At 29.7% G+C, this 17884-nt stretch overlaps 1 protein-coding gene across 10 annotated transcripts in view; it reads right to left on the reverse strand.

The window, feature by feature from the left end:
• The window catches only part of LOC109603956 (calmodulin-binding transcription activator 2), a 329859-nt gene that overhangs the window by 77806 nt on the left and 234169 nt on the right, over positions 1–17884 (reverse strand). For all 10 annotated transcript variants that reach the window (XM_049967907.1, XM_049967908.1, XM_049967910.1 and 7 more), the window contains exon 4: positions 13214–13305. In XM_049967907.1, coding sequence (XP_049823864.1) covers positions 13214–13305 — 92 coding nt within the window. The remainder of the gene's footprint in view (positions 1–13213; positions 13306–17884) is intronic.

The following is a 17884-nucleotide window of genomic DNA, read 5'->3' on the forward strand; positions in this document are numbered from 1 at the left end:
TAAACGTTGACGGATTGATTTTAAATTGCCGAGATACAATTTATGGATGCAATAAATCCGTTTCGTTTCACTAATTAATAATTGATCTGGATCTGCGGGAGTTTTTATCAACAAATGTTCAAATGGTAATTTTATTAAAACAATATCAATCTGATAAGGCATTTGAATGAGTTTTTTATGGAAATTTTTACGGTAATTATAATTATTTTGTATGAATATTAATTCTTAATGCTGTTCCCTTTTTGAAATATTAGTTTTTTTGCATATGATCGATACAAGGACAAACGTGAAAATGCACATGAAATTATCGTGAAATAATTTAATTCAAATATAAAACGGGGGGAAATTATATCGATAAATTTTAATTTATTTTCATTCGGCGGAATTTGTTTAAAATATTTAGTATTGTTCTAAAATAACGAAACGTAAAAGGTTTTTCCACTGCCTAAACAACAAATGTAAATTTTGTATTGAATTAATAATTTATTATTATGTAGTCGAAAAACAATTTTTAGTAAAAATATTAAAACATTGAATGTTTTGTGTTAATGTGCATGATTGTCATATATTCAATAATGATCGACAGATTTATCAATAGAGTTTATTAAAACAGACAAAAAGAGTAATTTAATTTTATTTTTGTGCAGCTAAACAAATATTAAAAAATCCAATTTGCAAAATATATCCGCATTATACATGAATAATTTTTAATATTAATTACGCTCATTGTTAAACATGTTTAAATTTTATTACGTAAAATAAATAAAACATCCGATTATACATTTTTCCATTAATTACTACACAAAGTCGAATTAATTTTAAATGAAATTAAAATAAATTAATCTATGCACGACTTCATAATAATGAAAATAATAATAATTTAATAAAAATATTATTTTTGTTAATCTGGGTTTTTACAATTAGAACTGATGTTTAGTAGGTGGTCAATATTTTTGTCATGTAGTGTATTAATACCATACTTAATTGTAGTATAATTAGTATAGTATTGATACTATAATATTACAATATTTTTGAAAAATAAAATGTGCTATTTTTGACAGGTTTTTCTACAGACTTGATTAAAAAAATAAATTCATAAATGAAAATATGATTTCACAGAATTATGAATATGCATATTTTTTATTAAATTTGGTATCTATCAATTACAGGAGATGCTTAATCCAGTGGTGCAGATAAATTATCTCTAAAAACATTACTAGTATCATTTTGTTCTCTAAAATTGGATAATTGTAAAAAGAATATATAATGTCATTATATTAAATAAAGTATAGAATATTTTAATTGCATTTAATTAGAGGTACGCATTTCCTAATTAACATTAAATATGAATGTCTGGCCACTACTGTAGATGTAGAACACTTCTGAATTTATAAGATTAATATAACGTAAGTAAAAAGTAAAAAGAAGAGATGGAGTTCAGCGTTTAACATGTCATTAGAGTTTTAAAGCCGGAAGTTTCGGAAGCGGGAGCGGTATTTATTGAAGTTGCCAGTCAACGGGGCCGTCGCAACCGGCACAGGCGCAACTTTTCGACATTCGAGTGTATAATGGCACGCTATTAGATGACACTCCCACAGCCACTCTCTTTTTCTATGCAAATTTAATATTGAAAACTTATCCGAACAATAAAAAAACTAACATTCGACTTTGTAATGAATATTAAAAAAGTTTTATGAATTTCAATTTTCGGGCGCGTTATTGTTGTTGATTTATGCGGCCCCCGCGGATAAGAAATTGAACGCGCGCCTCGAATATTCAATTTTTTTTTTTTTTTGTTTTACTGCGGGCAAATTGTTCGAAAATGTGTTTTTAATAAAATGCGCATTAGCTTTAAATAATCGATGGCTGGCCAAAAGAAATATTTATAACTTTGTTAGTACGAGAGGAAAAAGTTGTTTGCTAAAATTTTAATTAAATTTATGGAGTTTTGAATAAGTTTTGGAAGTCCATTTTCAATGTGGCTTGTTGTATGATGTACAGGTTGACCCACGGCGTTCTGTCTGAGCAATATATCGAAAACAGGTCGTAGAGTCTAAATGAAACATATTAAAGTTTGGGAAGTTAAATTATAATATTAAAAGAAAAATATATAACGATATGTGGATGATATTTTTAAACCTTATTTTCGCCCCTACATAAGAAGAGATCTTGAACTAATTTTTTAAAAAAGATAATGCCCGTTCATATATTGCCAGGAATACTTCCTAGAAGCCTTCCATGTGAATTTACTGCCTTGGCTACCCAGATCTTCAGACCTATGACCAATTGAACATGTGTGGTATATGATGAAGCGACGCTTAAGAAATTTACAACGCCCTCCATGGATCCTTAATGAAGTAAGACGTCAGAGTCAGTTCGTGTGGGATGAGATGCCACAAGTAAATAGCAATAATCTTCTTAGATCAATGCCACGAAGCGTCAATGAGTGTTTTAATCAAAGAGGGGACCAACCCATTATTAACTTCTGAATGCTTTAAGATTTTTGTCTAATTTTTTAACCAATTATTTATTGTAATGTTTTCTTTAGTCTGGTGTAAATCTGAACCAAGGGTCCAACTTTGGATCGAGAAAATCATTTTCAACCAATTTTTTTTATTATTTACTATAGAAAATTTTAATAAGTTTGTAATATTGTTTATTACTTGAGTTAAGATATTATGTATACAACACAGGCTGTTTTCTTCTTAAAATAATCCACATAGTATGTTTTCAGTAAATTAACATCACAGACAATTAAAGGAAAAAGGGTTAAGAGAAATACAAAATGACCCTTCGTGTGGATAACTAATTAAATTTTAAATATAATTAAGCGTCCCGACAACAAAAGACATCTGATGTAAATAAAACAGCAGAAGCTAATTTCGTAAATAATTAACGTATAAAAACCATAACGTAGAAAATAAACAAACAGAAGAACAGCCACTATTTCTCTTTCACATAATAAGAAACGGTTTCCAGTTTCTCCCTATTTACTTAATTAAATGTGGAACCATAATTCTCCCTATCCGTTTCCAGGCAAGTGTGAAACGGCGAAGCTCGCCTCCACGAACAGAACATATGAAGTCGTTGCGAATTAAGCGAAAACAGGGCATAATTTATATAAACACTGGGGTTATTAATTGGCGCCACCTTAACCATTTGATACTTTCACTGTATTTTTACACGTCTCTTTTATGTTCTTTACGCGCTTTTTCTTCGCTCGCGTGCCAAATTGCCCGATGCATAATTAACGATCCAATTACAATCTGATGAAAATGGAGAACGCGATGATGGAAATAATTGATGAGTATTGCAGACCAAACCAAATATTTTTTTATATTTTACATATAGGCTGACCCACAATTTTTTATGGTAGAATGAATATAAAATTTGAATGTCAGAAGTTTTAAAGCAAGTTTCAGGATTTACAATCTTAAATGGGTCACATTGTATTTGTAGAGAATAATTTCCTTAGATGCTACGAATAAATATATATTAGCTCGTATGTGAAGTTTCCAAAATAAAAAAAAAAAAACGATTTAGAAGATTAACCCTTCACCCTCATCCAATTAGTGAGCCACCCCAACAGAACGACCGTAACGAAAAGAATCACGATCATAGCCAACTCTACAACGGAATTAACAAACAAATCTAAAAATACAGGAACGGGAATTGCGAGTCGCTCTCTATTATTGTTTTCCTTTTGCAAATTGATCAAGTAAAATGGGTTACAAACTTGAATGAGTTTTCTTTGCCGGAATGTTTTCGCGTACTTTTCCGATACCAAAAGCGGACCCACAATTTTAAGCTCCGGCTGCCTCGTTCAAGACAAATACGGCTAAGCAAATATGTGGCTGTATGTGTTCTACTGTTTGCATAATCAGTTTTTTTTCTCCGCTGCCTCTCCGCCGGCAGAGACTCTATTTTGAAATTGTAATGGGCGTGTAAGGGAGTGAAAGGACTTGTGTTTGGATAAAATTCATCCTGTTAGTGGTTTTGGATGGAGTGGCAGAGGAGCGTGTGTAAACATGGTTTATGTGTCTTGTTTACATTTAAAAAATGGGATCCAGTATTAGTTCATCCTCATTCAATTTTTTCAGTTAATACAGCTGTTAGTTCTTCTCGATGGAGATAAATAGAAGCCTACATATATCTGGTTTGTGTGTCTTGTTATGGAGCTATGTATTCACACATGAGGAAAAACGTGGTATCTGAAATTGAGATCTGATTTTAGTTCATCGCCATTTAATATTTTCAGTTATTACCACTGTTGGTAGTTTTGAATAGAATTGAATAGAACCGTTCATAAATATAGTGTCTGTGAGTGTGTATGTGTGTGTCTTGTTAAGAAACTTTGTATTTAAACATGGGGAAAACGAGGATCTGACAAGAAAAAGATACCTTAGATCCATTTTAAACTAAAGTAAACTTAGTTTAATGTAGATAAACTTACAAACACTATAAAGTAAACGATTTGGTTTTAGTTCATCACCATTTATTATTTTCAGGTATTATAACTGTTAATGATTTTGAAAGCAGTTGAATAGTACCATTTAATATTTTCAGATATTGTTGTTTTAAATGGAGATGGATTGAACGGTGCATAAAAATGGTATGAGTGCCTTGTTATGAGGCTCTATATTTATACATGAGAAAAAACGTATTTTCTGACAATGAAAAGTTACACTAGATCCTTTTTTGTGTAGATGAAACTTATATTAATGTAGGTGAACATATAAAATTTATCACCATTTAACTTTTTCATCTTTTACAGGTTGAAGTAGATTGACTTTTTTAGTAAACTGTAAAGTGACAGTTAGCATCATTTTTATGGTCAAGTTGATACCCTTAAAAACTAGCAAATGTAATACAATTTAGTTTTTATTGATACTCGTTTGGTGCCTATTTCAATTACAGTTAAAATGGCAACATTTCCAAATTTGATGGATATTTATTCAATTTTCAAGCCGGAACCTTCAGAATTCATTGTCGTTGACGTCGAACCAGTCCAACCGGATTCAATTAAAGTCCATAAAACAAACAGGAATGGAATTAGGAGTAGTTTCAGTCGGTGCGAAATACAAATTAAGTTATTAGCAATTTCATTCATGAAGTGTAAAGTCAACCGACCGAGTTAACATAATTCGGTCGTCTGCACTACAAGCGGGTAAGTAACTCCGACGAATGCATAATGCATGTGTCGTCCCACATCCGGCCGAGGACCTATTGAATTCGCTGCCAGTCCATTAACAACTTCCCGACGATTCGACTTTTATTTCGGGACCGGTTGATTTTTAGTTCTGTTTTTTCTTTCAATTCGGCCAGGACTTCCCGTACGTATTTTGGTACGGCGTGTATGTCGTTTAATGGTAGTTTGCAGTTTTACAGCTTTTAATTAAAGTCTAAGCAATGGTTTATATTATCCCGAATGGTTAGTTAAGTTTAAATTAAATTTCTGCGCTGCTGCTTCGCGAGACAGACCAATATTTATTTTTTTAAGCGACAAATTAAAGTAAGCCACTGTAAACAGGACGCTTAATTGAGTTGACACGTGTACACAAAACTGAACGTCATAGGTAAATTAATAGCTTTTCTTCGGCGTTATTATTATATGTGCATGTGGCATTTCGTCTTATCTAGAAGTTAAATTACCGGGAAATAAGAAGAGCCAAGAAGGCAAACAACGGAGTCTGGCAAATTGAGAATTAATGTCTTGCGTAGGACAACTTTATGACATTCTCCAGACACAATGACTTGAAAGAGATTTCGCTGCTGAAACTTTTAATAGAACATTGCTGTATGAGAAAACTTTGACTCGGCCGTTAAATGTATCACAAATATGGTAATTAAGTCGGTTTTATTATCGAAACTTATACATTGTCTTTGCCTGTGTAATCATTCTATTTCACAAACATGTAGTTGATTAATAATGTGTCACGACGTGGACACTTTAAGTGATTAAACTATTCCGTTGATGTTTTTCTATACACGAAATTAGTTTTATTTGTATTAACCTAATTAATTACCCCAATCTAATGGCACATAAGGAAACTTTTATTTTAAGTTATAGTTTATTTATTTACCAATCAAATGATTAATTATAAAAACTGTTCAAGTATTTAGGAAAGAAATTATGAATTCATATAGAAAAAAGATTTTACACAAAAGGACATTACGACATTAAGATTTTTTCAAATAATACAAAATATTAAATAATAAATAATACTATTTCATTAACTAATTAAAAATATTCTTGTGAACAGAAATATGTTTATTCAGATTTATAAAGAAATGAGGTAGTTTAAATGCATTCAACTTATTCGATTTCCTCAAAACAGATCAAAGGGCATTTGATTGTCGAAAATGGAAAACTTTTTACATCATATTTTCGTAGGACGGGTCACCGGTCGGCCGCCACGGGACAGAGTGACTGTCCCGAAACATGCAAGAAAGCGACATAATTGAATCATAAGTTATCCGGGTGAAAAAGTGCCCGTCCGGAATATCAAGTTATTTATATTCAGATCGGACGCCAAAAGTAACCGCCACCGACCACAATAGCCGTGCGGCTTTTGTGTGTCTTTTTGCGGTCGTGTTTCGTGAACGGATAGAGCCATCGATTGGCGGGCCACTTCCCGCCGTCGAATCTATCACGGCGGGGTTAAATAAGTGTCAGGCCGGGCACGAGAGGGGCCGGACCGCCACAACAAAAAGGCACACGTCAACGCTGTCCATAAAATTTGTAAAACCCACTCGACGTTTTATGAGCCCGACAATAAACCACCCCGTGCCAAAAGGGTGTCACGAGCTGCATTAATCTATGCAAATGTTTACAAGATATATTGCAGTTCACTTCGGGAACGTTTCTTAGATGATAAACGACATTCATCTAAAATATTTATAGATTTTATTTAAGGCAATTTTTATTTAATTCAACTTTCAAGAAAATATAAATTGAATATCTTTGATAATTAATTACCTTTAAAGTTATTTTCTAATAAATTATTTAAAAATAATATAATCAGTTATTAATATAATTGTTTAAAAGAAGCTTTTTTGTGCCATTAATAAAAAATTTTGTTATTTTATAACAAATAACGTTTCTTAGGTGATAAACGACATTCATCTAAAATATTTATAGATTTTATTTAAGACAATTTTTATTTAATTCAACTTTCAAGAAAGTATAAATTGAATATCTTTGATAATTAATTACCTTTAAAGTTATTTTCTAATAAATTATTTAAAAATAATATGATCAGTTACTAATATAATTGTTTAAAAAAAGTTTTTTTGTGCCATTAATAAAAAATTTTGTTATTTTAGAACAAATAAATTTGTTTTATAAGTTTTTTAAGAAATAGAAACATTTACCAGCACCTAAAAGTTTATTTAAAAGAAGAAAGTTTTGTGTTAAATTATATTTTATCTTAATTCTAATTGTTTAAAAAGAAGAAACCAAAGATTTTTCAATAGATTGTGTCAACATTTTCACGGTAAAAATATTAAGAGACACTTATTAGCACTTATAAATTTGTTTTATAAAGTTTACTTAAAAGCAGAAAGTTTTCATGTTAAAAATTCCTTTATTTACAAATTATAATTTATCTCAATTTTTATAGTCAAAATTAATGTAAATAAAAGTTTTCTACTATAACTGCAAATGTATATTAAAATTTTTATTTCTATTAATTTTTAAACAAAAATAATAAAATAATTTAAAATTTTTTATTTGAATTCACAATTAAGTTTTAATATTTAATTACTTATGTAATTTTTGTATTCTTTTTTAAACTAAATAACTATTGAAATATATTGCAAAAAATATGTGTGTGTAATTATTCTTAAGTAGAAATTATAGTTTTGTAATTTTAGAATATATGAAATTTATTACTAATTTAACTAAAAAATATTACATATAATATGAGTAAAACTAAATACTTATTGCCTTGAAAATATTCTATTTAAACTTTTTATATACAAAAAAACGATGTTAAAAAGTTGTACACTTATTAAAGATTTTATAAAATTATATTTATAAATTTTTTATATATATGTAGTTTTACTTTTTCTTAGACAGTATTTTATCTAGTACAGTCGGCTGCAGAATGGCATTACCACCCTAAGGTCGAGTTTCGTTTGCGACCTGAACAAGCGGGCCCGCATAAATTATCCCCAAATTTACATTTATTGTTATTTTAGTAAGTAACAATTTTGTGTGAACGCAATAATTGTAGAACACTTCTGTAAATTTAAAAATTTTTGAGTAGTAGTATAATTATATTATTATAAAATTATTATTTATAAATTTACATCGTATTATATATAATACATTTTGTGCATTTATATTTGATATTTATAGATGAAATAAAAGAACTAAATATAAACCAAAATTTAAAATATATAAATTTTATTAAATATATATAAAATAATTATAAATAAATATAAAATAATTTAACAATATATATTAGATTGTTTCAAAAAAATCGACAATGTTGTTTTTTTCTTATTTATATCGAAAATCTTGTTGGAAATGGTAAAAAAATCGTAAATTTTAATTTCCTGTTTAAATAAGACGGGAACGGTGTTCTCTTGGATTTTGAAATTTTTTAACTTTCGTTAAAGATAATATTTCAAAATGACCAAAACAGATTTTTATAGAAAATTTAACGCTCTACAAAAAAATATCTCTTACAGTTTTTTCATATATTCATTTTTTCAAAAGTTATTTAACATTAAAGTTGGATTGATTTAAAATTTTGACATTTTTCTCATTTTCTGACGCAACCATCAACTTTATGAGAAAATTTTATATGACATTTTTTGTAGAGAATTCAATTTCCTATAATTTATCTCCGAAAAAGTTTTAGAGATTTTTTACAGATCATAAGTTACCTGCTGAAAACTAAAAATTGTATTAAATAAATTATATTTTACTGCTTAAAATTAAGCATTTAATTTAAATAAATAAATTTTTACTAAAAAAAATAATTGTTTATTATAATCAAAGTAGTATATATCGTTACACTAACAGACTTTTACTACAATTTGGCAATTTGACAATGAAGAGCAATTACAATACTATATATATATATATATAGTATTGTAATTGCTCTGATTTGTGATGAAGCTCGTGTTAAAGAAAATTCTGGACTATGATACATTTGTGTAGATCTCTTGATAATTCTGGAATGAAAAGGGAACGGGGGTACATTTATCGAGAGCCACAAATAATCCTCCAAAGAGCCTCAGGTTGGCCACCTCTGCTATATATTAATAAAATCATAAATATCTTAGTTTATGTCAATAGGATTAATTTTAATTCATAACAGATGAGAGAAAATTAAAGAATTTTTTTTCTAATTTTATACATTTTTATTAGTTTTTATAAATAGATTATTTAATTTATGACTACCTGTGATAATAATTTACAAAAACTAAGTTTATTTAATTTAGTCAATCTCTAATTTTCTCAAGAAGTGTTTCCAAAAATATGAAATTCTTATTATATAATCGATAGGAGTAAATTTTTTGACCCGTAATTGACCCTTTGTTACGTATACCTGGGTTTTACTGTTAGGTACTTAACATTTTATTATATACATGTATGGTATGGGAAATTTTAAATGAAACATATTTCGTATAAAGTTTGAATCAAATATATTTCTTTTTACTTAAATGTATCTCATCAATAACAACAGTGAGTGGTTATTGAAATTTCTCTTCGAAGGGCAATAAAAAAAAATGCCTGAATTTGAAGGCAACAATCCGACATGGCCGATACGTCGCGTCGAAATTCCGTCGAGCAGTCGCGAGAAGCATCGGGGAACATAAAAGGAGGCGTACGTCAGCAGAAATAAGTCACTTAAAAGGAATCCACCACAAAAGAAAAATATCACAGCTGCTTACAACTGACGTGAGGGTTTTCCACAAATGATATTAAAGCCAATACGAGAGCCGCCCCTCCGGCACTATTTCGTTTTATTTACTTTTTTAATAAACCTCGTATCGCGCCGCTTATGGGATTTGTCGTCGCAATTGTGCGATGGCTTTTTTATGAGGCTTTTGTACGGGGTTAATATTGAAGATGCCTCTATTCGGATATTAATTCTTTAGGGTACTGATGCCAATCGATTTTTGATCCGCTCCACATACATTCTGTGTGTATATGTGTACGTGGAGAGGAAAGGAGGGAGTCAATTATAGGACCGTTACAAAATCTGTTATTGATATAATAACATTTTACCGTTCAATTTTCTCATTTTCCGGAGCGTTCAACGTTCAGCTGAAAATCCCAATTGAAATTATGGTGACGTACTTGACGGTATTCACCGGTAACGATTTAATAAAATAAGGCACATTATCTTTAAATAGTCCAGACAATACAATTTCTACATTTCCTCCAAATGAACTTCTTTATTTTACTATTATTGCACAGTTTCATATCGAACTGCTCCAACGGTCGTAGTGCACCGAAGGCATTACACAAAATTTTATTATTTATTATTTTATATTCTTGAAGCTGTAAAACAGGGGACTGCTTCTAGCCTCAGCACATAAAACGTTTTTATTGTAATTGTCCGCTTTAGAGCCGAAACGTACAATAAAGATTTGTGTGCACTTGGACAAATTTTAAAAATACCTTTATGTACGAATGATTTCATCAAAAACAACACCCCTTTTTATTGGCCATACGAATTAGAAAATAAGGGGAAATTATATTGTAATAACTGCATTGTACATGATAAAAACACGTTATAAAATTTATTGTTTGTTGGGCTTTATGGGCGATTAATACTGGATGATTTGTGTTCGCGTATTTTTTTAATGTGTCGTAACACTAAAAATTATATGGCAGTCAATTTTGTTTAGCATTTTTAAACAATAATGTCCGTCATAATGTTTATTAACAACACACTTTTTATTTACCTTTATGTTGCCAATAATATTGTCTGTTCAGTTAAATTTACTAAGTGCATTTGTAGTGTTATTTTGTCAAATTAGATAAATTTTTCATAATTAATTCACAATGTTGAAGTACAAATATTTATTTAATACAAATTTCAATTATATTTTAAAGGTTTATCAAATTCAGTTTTTAATATGAAAATTAATTTAAATTAGATCGTTAAAAGTTTTATTTTTCTAAAATTTACTGCAAAATTTTTTAACAGTTTAATTAATTTTAAATATTTTTATTTACTACGACTTACGGACAAGAATTTTTTCCTGTTCGTTTAAAAATTAGTAAAATTAATTAAATAAATAAATTTCAATTATAGAAGGAAGTTTTATAATTTTTATAAAATTTCGTAACAAAAAATATTTTAAACTAGAGCATTTTTAATTTTTTCAAATTAATTGAAAAATATTTCAACAGATTAAATTCAAATATCATTTTTTGATAGTACGAAGAAATAATATGCTGAAATTACTTAAATAATTAAATATAAAAAATTAATCAGAATACTTTTGTTTTTAACTAACTTTTTTTATATTCATATGGTATGTATTTAATGAAGGTAATTATGAATTTTTATAAAAAGATTTAAATTCTACATACAGACTTTAAATGTGGGAATTTTATTCTGTTATTAATTAAAAAATATAATTAAAATTATTAAATTAATTATTTAAATATAAATTTCAATTATAGTCGAAAGGTTTTCTCATTTTCATAAAATTTCGTAACAATATTCATAAAATTAGGAAGAGTTTAAGTACAATTTTTAACATATATCTTTAATTATTTTAATGGAAACCTTTTCATATTTCTCGAATTAATTGAAAAATATTTCAACAGTTTAATTTATTTAAATTTCATTATTTGTTAGATGGAAATAATATATTAAAATTGTTAAATATTAAAAATGAATTAAAATATTTTTGTTTTTAATCATTTTTTCTGAAGGTTATTATGATTTTTTATAAAAAGATAATGATATAATATATATAATTGATAAAAATAATTAAATTGCATAAATTTCAATTATAATCTAAATATTTTAACTATAATTTGGATTAATTATTAATTCACTGGTTTTAAATTTAATTTTTAATAGTACAATTAAAAATTTGTCAAAATTTGTTGGTTTTTGTCATTTTCTTTTCTTCTTTTATTCTTTTTCACTGATGTCTGAGAAAAATTATCAATTCATTATTATATAAAGAATTTAATTTTTATTAGTTGATATTTTTTTCAAAATCAAAATACTCTTCTAGTTTTTACCTTTGAAACTTGTTCTTTTATACATTAAAATATAAATTTGAAGTGATTGTAGGACTTTGCTGTTTAAGCTCGTTCGTCATACATACTTTAAACGTATAATTTCTAAACATTGCATTTCATTTGAGACTGCAACACACCCCATAATCAATACAGTCCGGCTTTCCAGATAAAAGGCCCCTTTCGGAATAAATCACAAAATAATCAACGGCAATGAAACAAGGACGCCGATCTGTTATTTTCTTGTAAAAATGGAAAACGGCTCGAAATGACCGACATTTCGGGCCACAATTTCCTGCCTTTCCACAACAAATTACCCAATTACCCATTATAAAATTCCCAGTGATTTAATCCACACCATCGGTGTCGATGCAGCGGCGCTTATCGTCCAACAGGACGTAATAAAAGTCCAATTCATTTTTTTTCCTCACGGCCCACACTTTGCATGTGAACTGCCCAAATTGGTCTAATCAGCTTAACCCAATTCGTAAGCCCGGTAATTTTAACGGCTATTTTGTTGAACCCCCTCACCCCTATTTTTATTGCAATCAAAATTTGATCGTTCGACCAGATACCGGAAAAAACGCGGAGCAGTAAGTCTCCGTCACATCAGAATCAAATTAAACGATTCCGATCAATTGACGGTCTAATTGAGGCATCTTGGACGGGCCCGGAAAAAAACATGGCCAGAAAAATATTTCATTAAATCGATGTTAAATGCGTCGGCCGATTTGATTCGCATTTACGTTGCCGGTCGCCGTTTCTATATCGGCAAACATATCGTAATTGAAATTTAATTAATGTTGATGCGCGAAATTTGATTTATTAATTGAATTAATGCCTGTTGTTTAATTAAATGTTTAAATTGCATACGGCGCTTTTTCACCGTTGCATTTCACAATTAAATTGGTCTCATATTTTAACTGGCTATTGATTTTGTATCGAGCTACGTTTTGCATGGACAATCGGTACAGTTTTTAAATTTACCTCGTTGGTGTTCCAGCGGTGTCTTTGCGTGGGAAAATGATCCGCCCTGGGCAAACTTTCCAGATTTTCCGGCAACTTAATGGGCTCTCCATCTGTAACAAAATGACAAGTTTGAAGTTCCAAATCGTTATTAGAAGAAGCTTATTATTCTTATAAAGAGTTTTCATCATCTGTTATTTAAGTATGTGTATTTGTATTTATGTATAGTGCAAAATTAATTATACTTTTAAATGCATTAATAAATATTTTGTTATAATTATCATTCATTTCAACAAGTTTCAATATACTCCTCCAGAGTATTGTTTAGAAATAAAACTACGTTTCGATGACCAAATGAAAGATATGCTCAAAGTACCATAATTTCGTAAATATCACCATATTTAGTGGGGGCTCAATTGTTGTGTGGGCAACTATTTTGTTAACAGTACTTACTGACTTGGTGGTGATAAGTAATGAAAACCTTAATGCTAAATGTTACATTTTGTATATTTTAGAAGAACACATCGTGTCATATGTCCCTTTTATAGGTCTTCATTCTTGAGAGACATTTAAGGGAACATCCTAACCATCTTAATGTGTGGTTACCATTCTTAGTAGGGGTGGAAATACCCAATATTAAGTTCAAATTTTTATTTTTTATAAATATCAAATTTTGTTCATTTTTAATTTTTTTATAAAAACAATATTTTTAAATATTTTTTGTAACAATTGTAAATAAAAATCTATTTTTAAATAAATATACAGAGAGTGTATTCTTCCTGTTTTCTGAAAATATTAATAATAATCAATTAATTATTATTGGTAAGACGCAGAGTAGTAAATCATTTATCTAACCTAAAATTAAATATTTTTCTAATGAAGTAACAGAATTTTTTATTTATTTAGTTAGTTAATTTTGAATATGTAATATACTGTGAAAAATTTTTATCTACGTAATTATTTTTAAATCCATTTTCTACTGCATCGTAAGTTATCAATTAACAGGGCAGTAATCTGCTATTAAACTAAATTGATTTCCAGTATCACCATATGCACCAATATACAAAAACATACGTGGAACTGAGATCCGTACGGTGTATCAGAATCGGAACGGTGTGTGTCAGCAAGTCTTTAGGGCTATTCCTTCAAGTTGATTTTCCACGTCAGTTACCTTGCGGTGAATGTATTATTCAGCAATTCCCTTTATCGTGTCTTGTTTCTTTTACGTCTACGACGGACCGGCATTGGACCTGTGTGTGTGTGATTTTCGAATTCAACAAGCGTTAAGGAAATGCCATAACACAGATTACGACTGGAACCGTGTATGCCCCGGTCCCGCCGATGTTCCTTGTTACGACCAATTTCTCGAATCCCGTCCGTCCATCATAAATTACGTATGATTCCGCTCGTTCCTTAAAAATCAAATTAATTAAAGTATGCGACGAATCTGTGTCGAACGGGTTCGAACAACGGTCGACGAAACTGAACACGGGTTATTTTGCATCGGCTGCAATTAATTCCCGTGCCCGAATTTAAAACGTTCCGCAATCATTCCGGCCGACGTTTCGTTTTTGTTTGGCAATAATTCAAGGGCCGCAGTCCCGGTGCATATGCATGAGTGTCCCGCACAAAAGGACAATGCGAACGATGGTCCCGGTTCAATACGTTCGGCGCGTACGGAGCACCCTCCGGTCGGATGGGTCGTTTTCGAATTCCGGCGGCGTGTAAATTCAAAACGGATTTATAAAACTATCGTTCGGTGAACGTGAAATCTCGATGGCCGCGTAAATAGCGGCGTTCTTCTAGATGGTATTTTTTAGATGTAGATTTGCATAATATTGTAATGTACATAAAAACCTTCATTAGTTTTCTTAAATGTGTATATTATAACTTGAAAATAATAGTTTTAATAACATTATATATCTTATATATAAAATTCTCGTGTCACAGTCTTCGTTTCCATACTCCGAAACGGCTTGACCGATTCTCATGAAATTTTGTGAGCGTATTGAGTAGGTTTGAGAATCGGCCAACATCTAATTTTCATCCCCCTAAATGTTAGGGGTAGTCCACCCCTAAATTTTTTTTAGACAAAAATTTTAGTTTCTATTTTTTTTATGATACAACATACAAAAATACATACAATCCTAAATTTTCATCCTTCTACGATCAACCATTATCAGGATTTCTTCTACGATATATTGGGTATCCGTCGACATTTGTGACCTTATCATTGGTAAAATCTTTAGTACATTTTCCATTTGCCATGCAAGGCGATGAACAAGAGTACCACATGGACCATGAATCATGTTTGTTGTAGTATTTATTTATATATATATTATATTATATATATATATTTACAATATACATTATATTGTATAAATATACATTATATTGTATAAATATACATTATATTGTATAAATATACATTATATTGTATAAAGTTTGAAATTACAAATAATTTAAGGGGCAATGATATTGTTTAGTATTTCTTTAGATATAGTATATTTCTTTAGTATATAAATTGAGTAACCCATTCCTTTGAATAGAAATATTCAATATGTTTGTTTTGGTTTGTTGTTAAGGCATAACACAATATTGTTGTTTTACACTTCTTTATTAATATATATTTAAATCATTTTCTACAAAGACAACATTCATATTGTTGTCTTTTTTTTTATCTTTATTATTCCCGAGGCAAAATTATTCACAATTGTGTACAATTGTTAACAGAGTTATCAACGCTATTTTCATCATAATTGAAAAACAGTGACTTCCTGATTCTTCTCGATATATGTAACTTGAATTTCTTCCTCGGTGTAGAATCATCTTCTACTGATCTGGGACGTTTCTGGTCATAAACTTTGTTAGCATATTCAAATTCCATTTTGTTGCCCTGTTGAGTTTGTACTGACAAATTTTCTGACTATATGACTTTATAAAATAAAGTTAGGTACTTTGAGTTTGGAAGGTATTTAATATTACCTACCTAGATTATTAATTTTAATCGTTCCGATTATTGTAAACGTCGATCTTAAATTATTAAATATTTATTGTTATTAGTTTGGGATTTGTGAATTAACAAAATTAATATTATTATCAATTTATTTTATAAAACAAATTAAATTATATATTAAAAAATGTATAAGACAAAAATAGAAAAAAAATCGATTATATTTATACACAATACTGTATTTTAGGATAAATGGATTTAATTAAAAAAGCTGCACAATTTTTCAATTTAATTTCAATTTAAAAAAAAATGAAAACACAATATTTGTTAAAAAAATATGTGTTTATATGTGAAAAAAGTTTTTCAGATTAATTATTTTTTACATACATAAACCTATTTGCAGCTTTAATTTTATTTGCAGAGTTCCTTCAATTTAACTATAAAGAATTAAAACAAAAGAACATAATTTTATTACGTCATAAATAAACAAATATAAATTTATTTGTTTGACCACATTTTTCTATATAAATAACTACATAAAACAAACCTTTTGAAGTTTTCCAATTTCCATTCAATTTAACCAAAATGCATTAAAACATTGACCGACCTGAACAGAATTACGGTTGTCGAATAACGTATTCATTGCCATTCCAAACATCCATTGAATAACCCATTCCCATTTCCTTAAAACAACCGCCGGATTCGTCGAAGGAACATCCTCCAAACCCCGAACCCCACCGTCTTTCAGCTCCGTAGAGTCTGACTCGTTTAATTAATAATAATCACGGGTAATCGGCATTTAATCCGTCCGCCTTAATCCGGAACAACTAGATAATTAGTTAATTTTCCGTTATACATGGTGTACATTGATTGGTTTTTCCACGACAATTAAATTATTTTCATGGCAACCCACACTGGTACGTCATTAATCCGACGACCGAATTAAATCGGACTGCCATGCTGAAACCCGAAACGTCGGTGTATTTAAAATTTAAACGCATCCCCGGACGGACGAAAGAAACGACGTCCTTCTGCCCCAGTCCAGGCGCCCGTTAGTCCCGGATAATACGCTCGATCAACTGTCGCCTTATGTGCCAGATTACTGACGCGTCAACATCGGATTAAAAGCGCGTCCGCCCTGAAACACAAGAAATTTTCACGGTGTTCGGATAAAGGCCAAAAAATCTCCATCCCTGTCGGATTTTAAAAGAGACACGTATGGACTGGACCCGTATTTGGGATTCATATCCGGGTTGTTTTCGAGATTTATTTCGATTTATTACATGTGGATGGGGGATTTTAATATAATTTTCCGTCTGGCTTGTAAAAGGTGTTTGCAAGTAATGATGATCGTCATGTGGCACAGGTGAAACCTGATGGGCCGTAAAATGAAATGGGATTATATTTCTGTTTTTTTTTTATGCAGTCTCTTCCAGTAAAAAGGATTTAGTTGTGCAATAATATTAAGTACCTGAAAAAAATAATTTACTACTTTTTGGTTCACGTAATATTTGATTTGAAATTATTATATTGTTAAAATAATGTTTTAACATTTTTGTATTAAAGTATATACAGTCATAATCATAGCAATTTATTAAAATATTTTAAAAGTATGAGATGCACTAGCACCTAAACACACGTTTAAGTTAGTTAAAGAATGGTTTGCTTCTCAAAGAATACGTTTAATGTCTTGGCCAGCACAAAACCCAGACATCAAACCAATTGAAAACCTTTGGGAT

The sequence above is a fragment of the Aethina tumida genome, chromosome 5 (assembly GCF_024364675.1).
Source record: "Aethina tumida isolate Nest 87 chromosome 5, icAetTumi1.1, whole genome shotgun sequence".
Taxonomy (NCBI): domain Eukaryota; kingdom Metazoa; phylum Arthropoda; class Insecta; order Coleoptera; family Nitidulidae; genus Aethina; species Aethina tumida.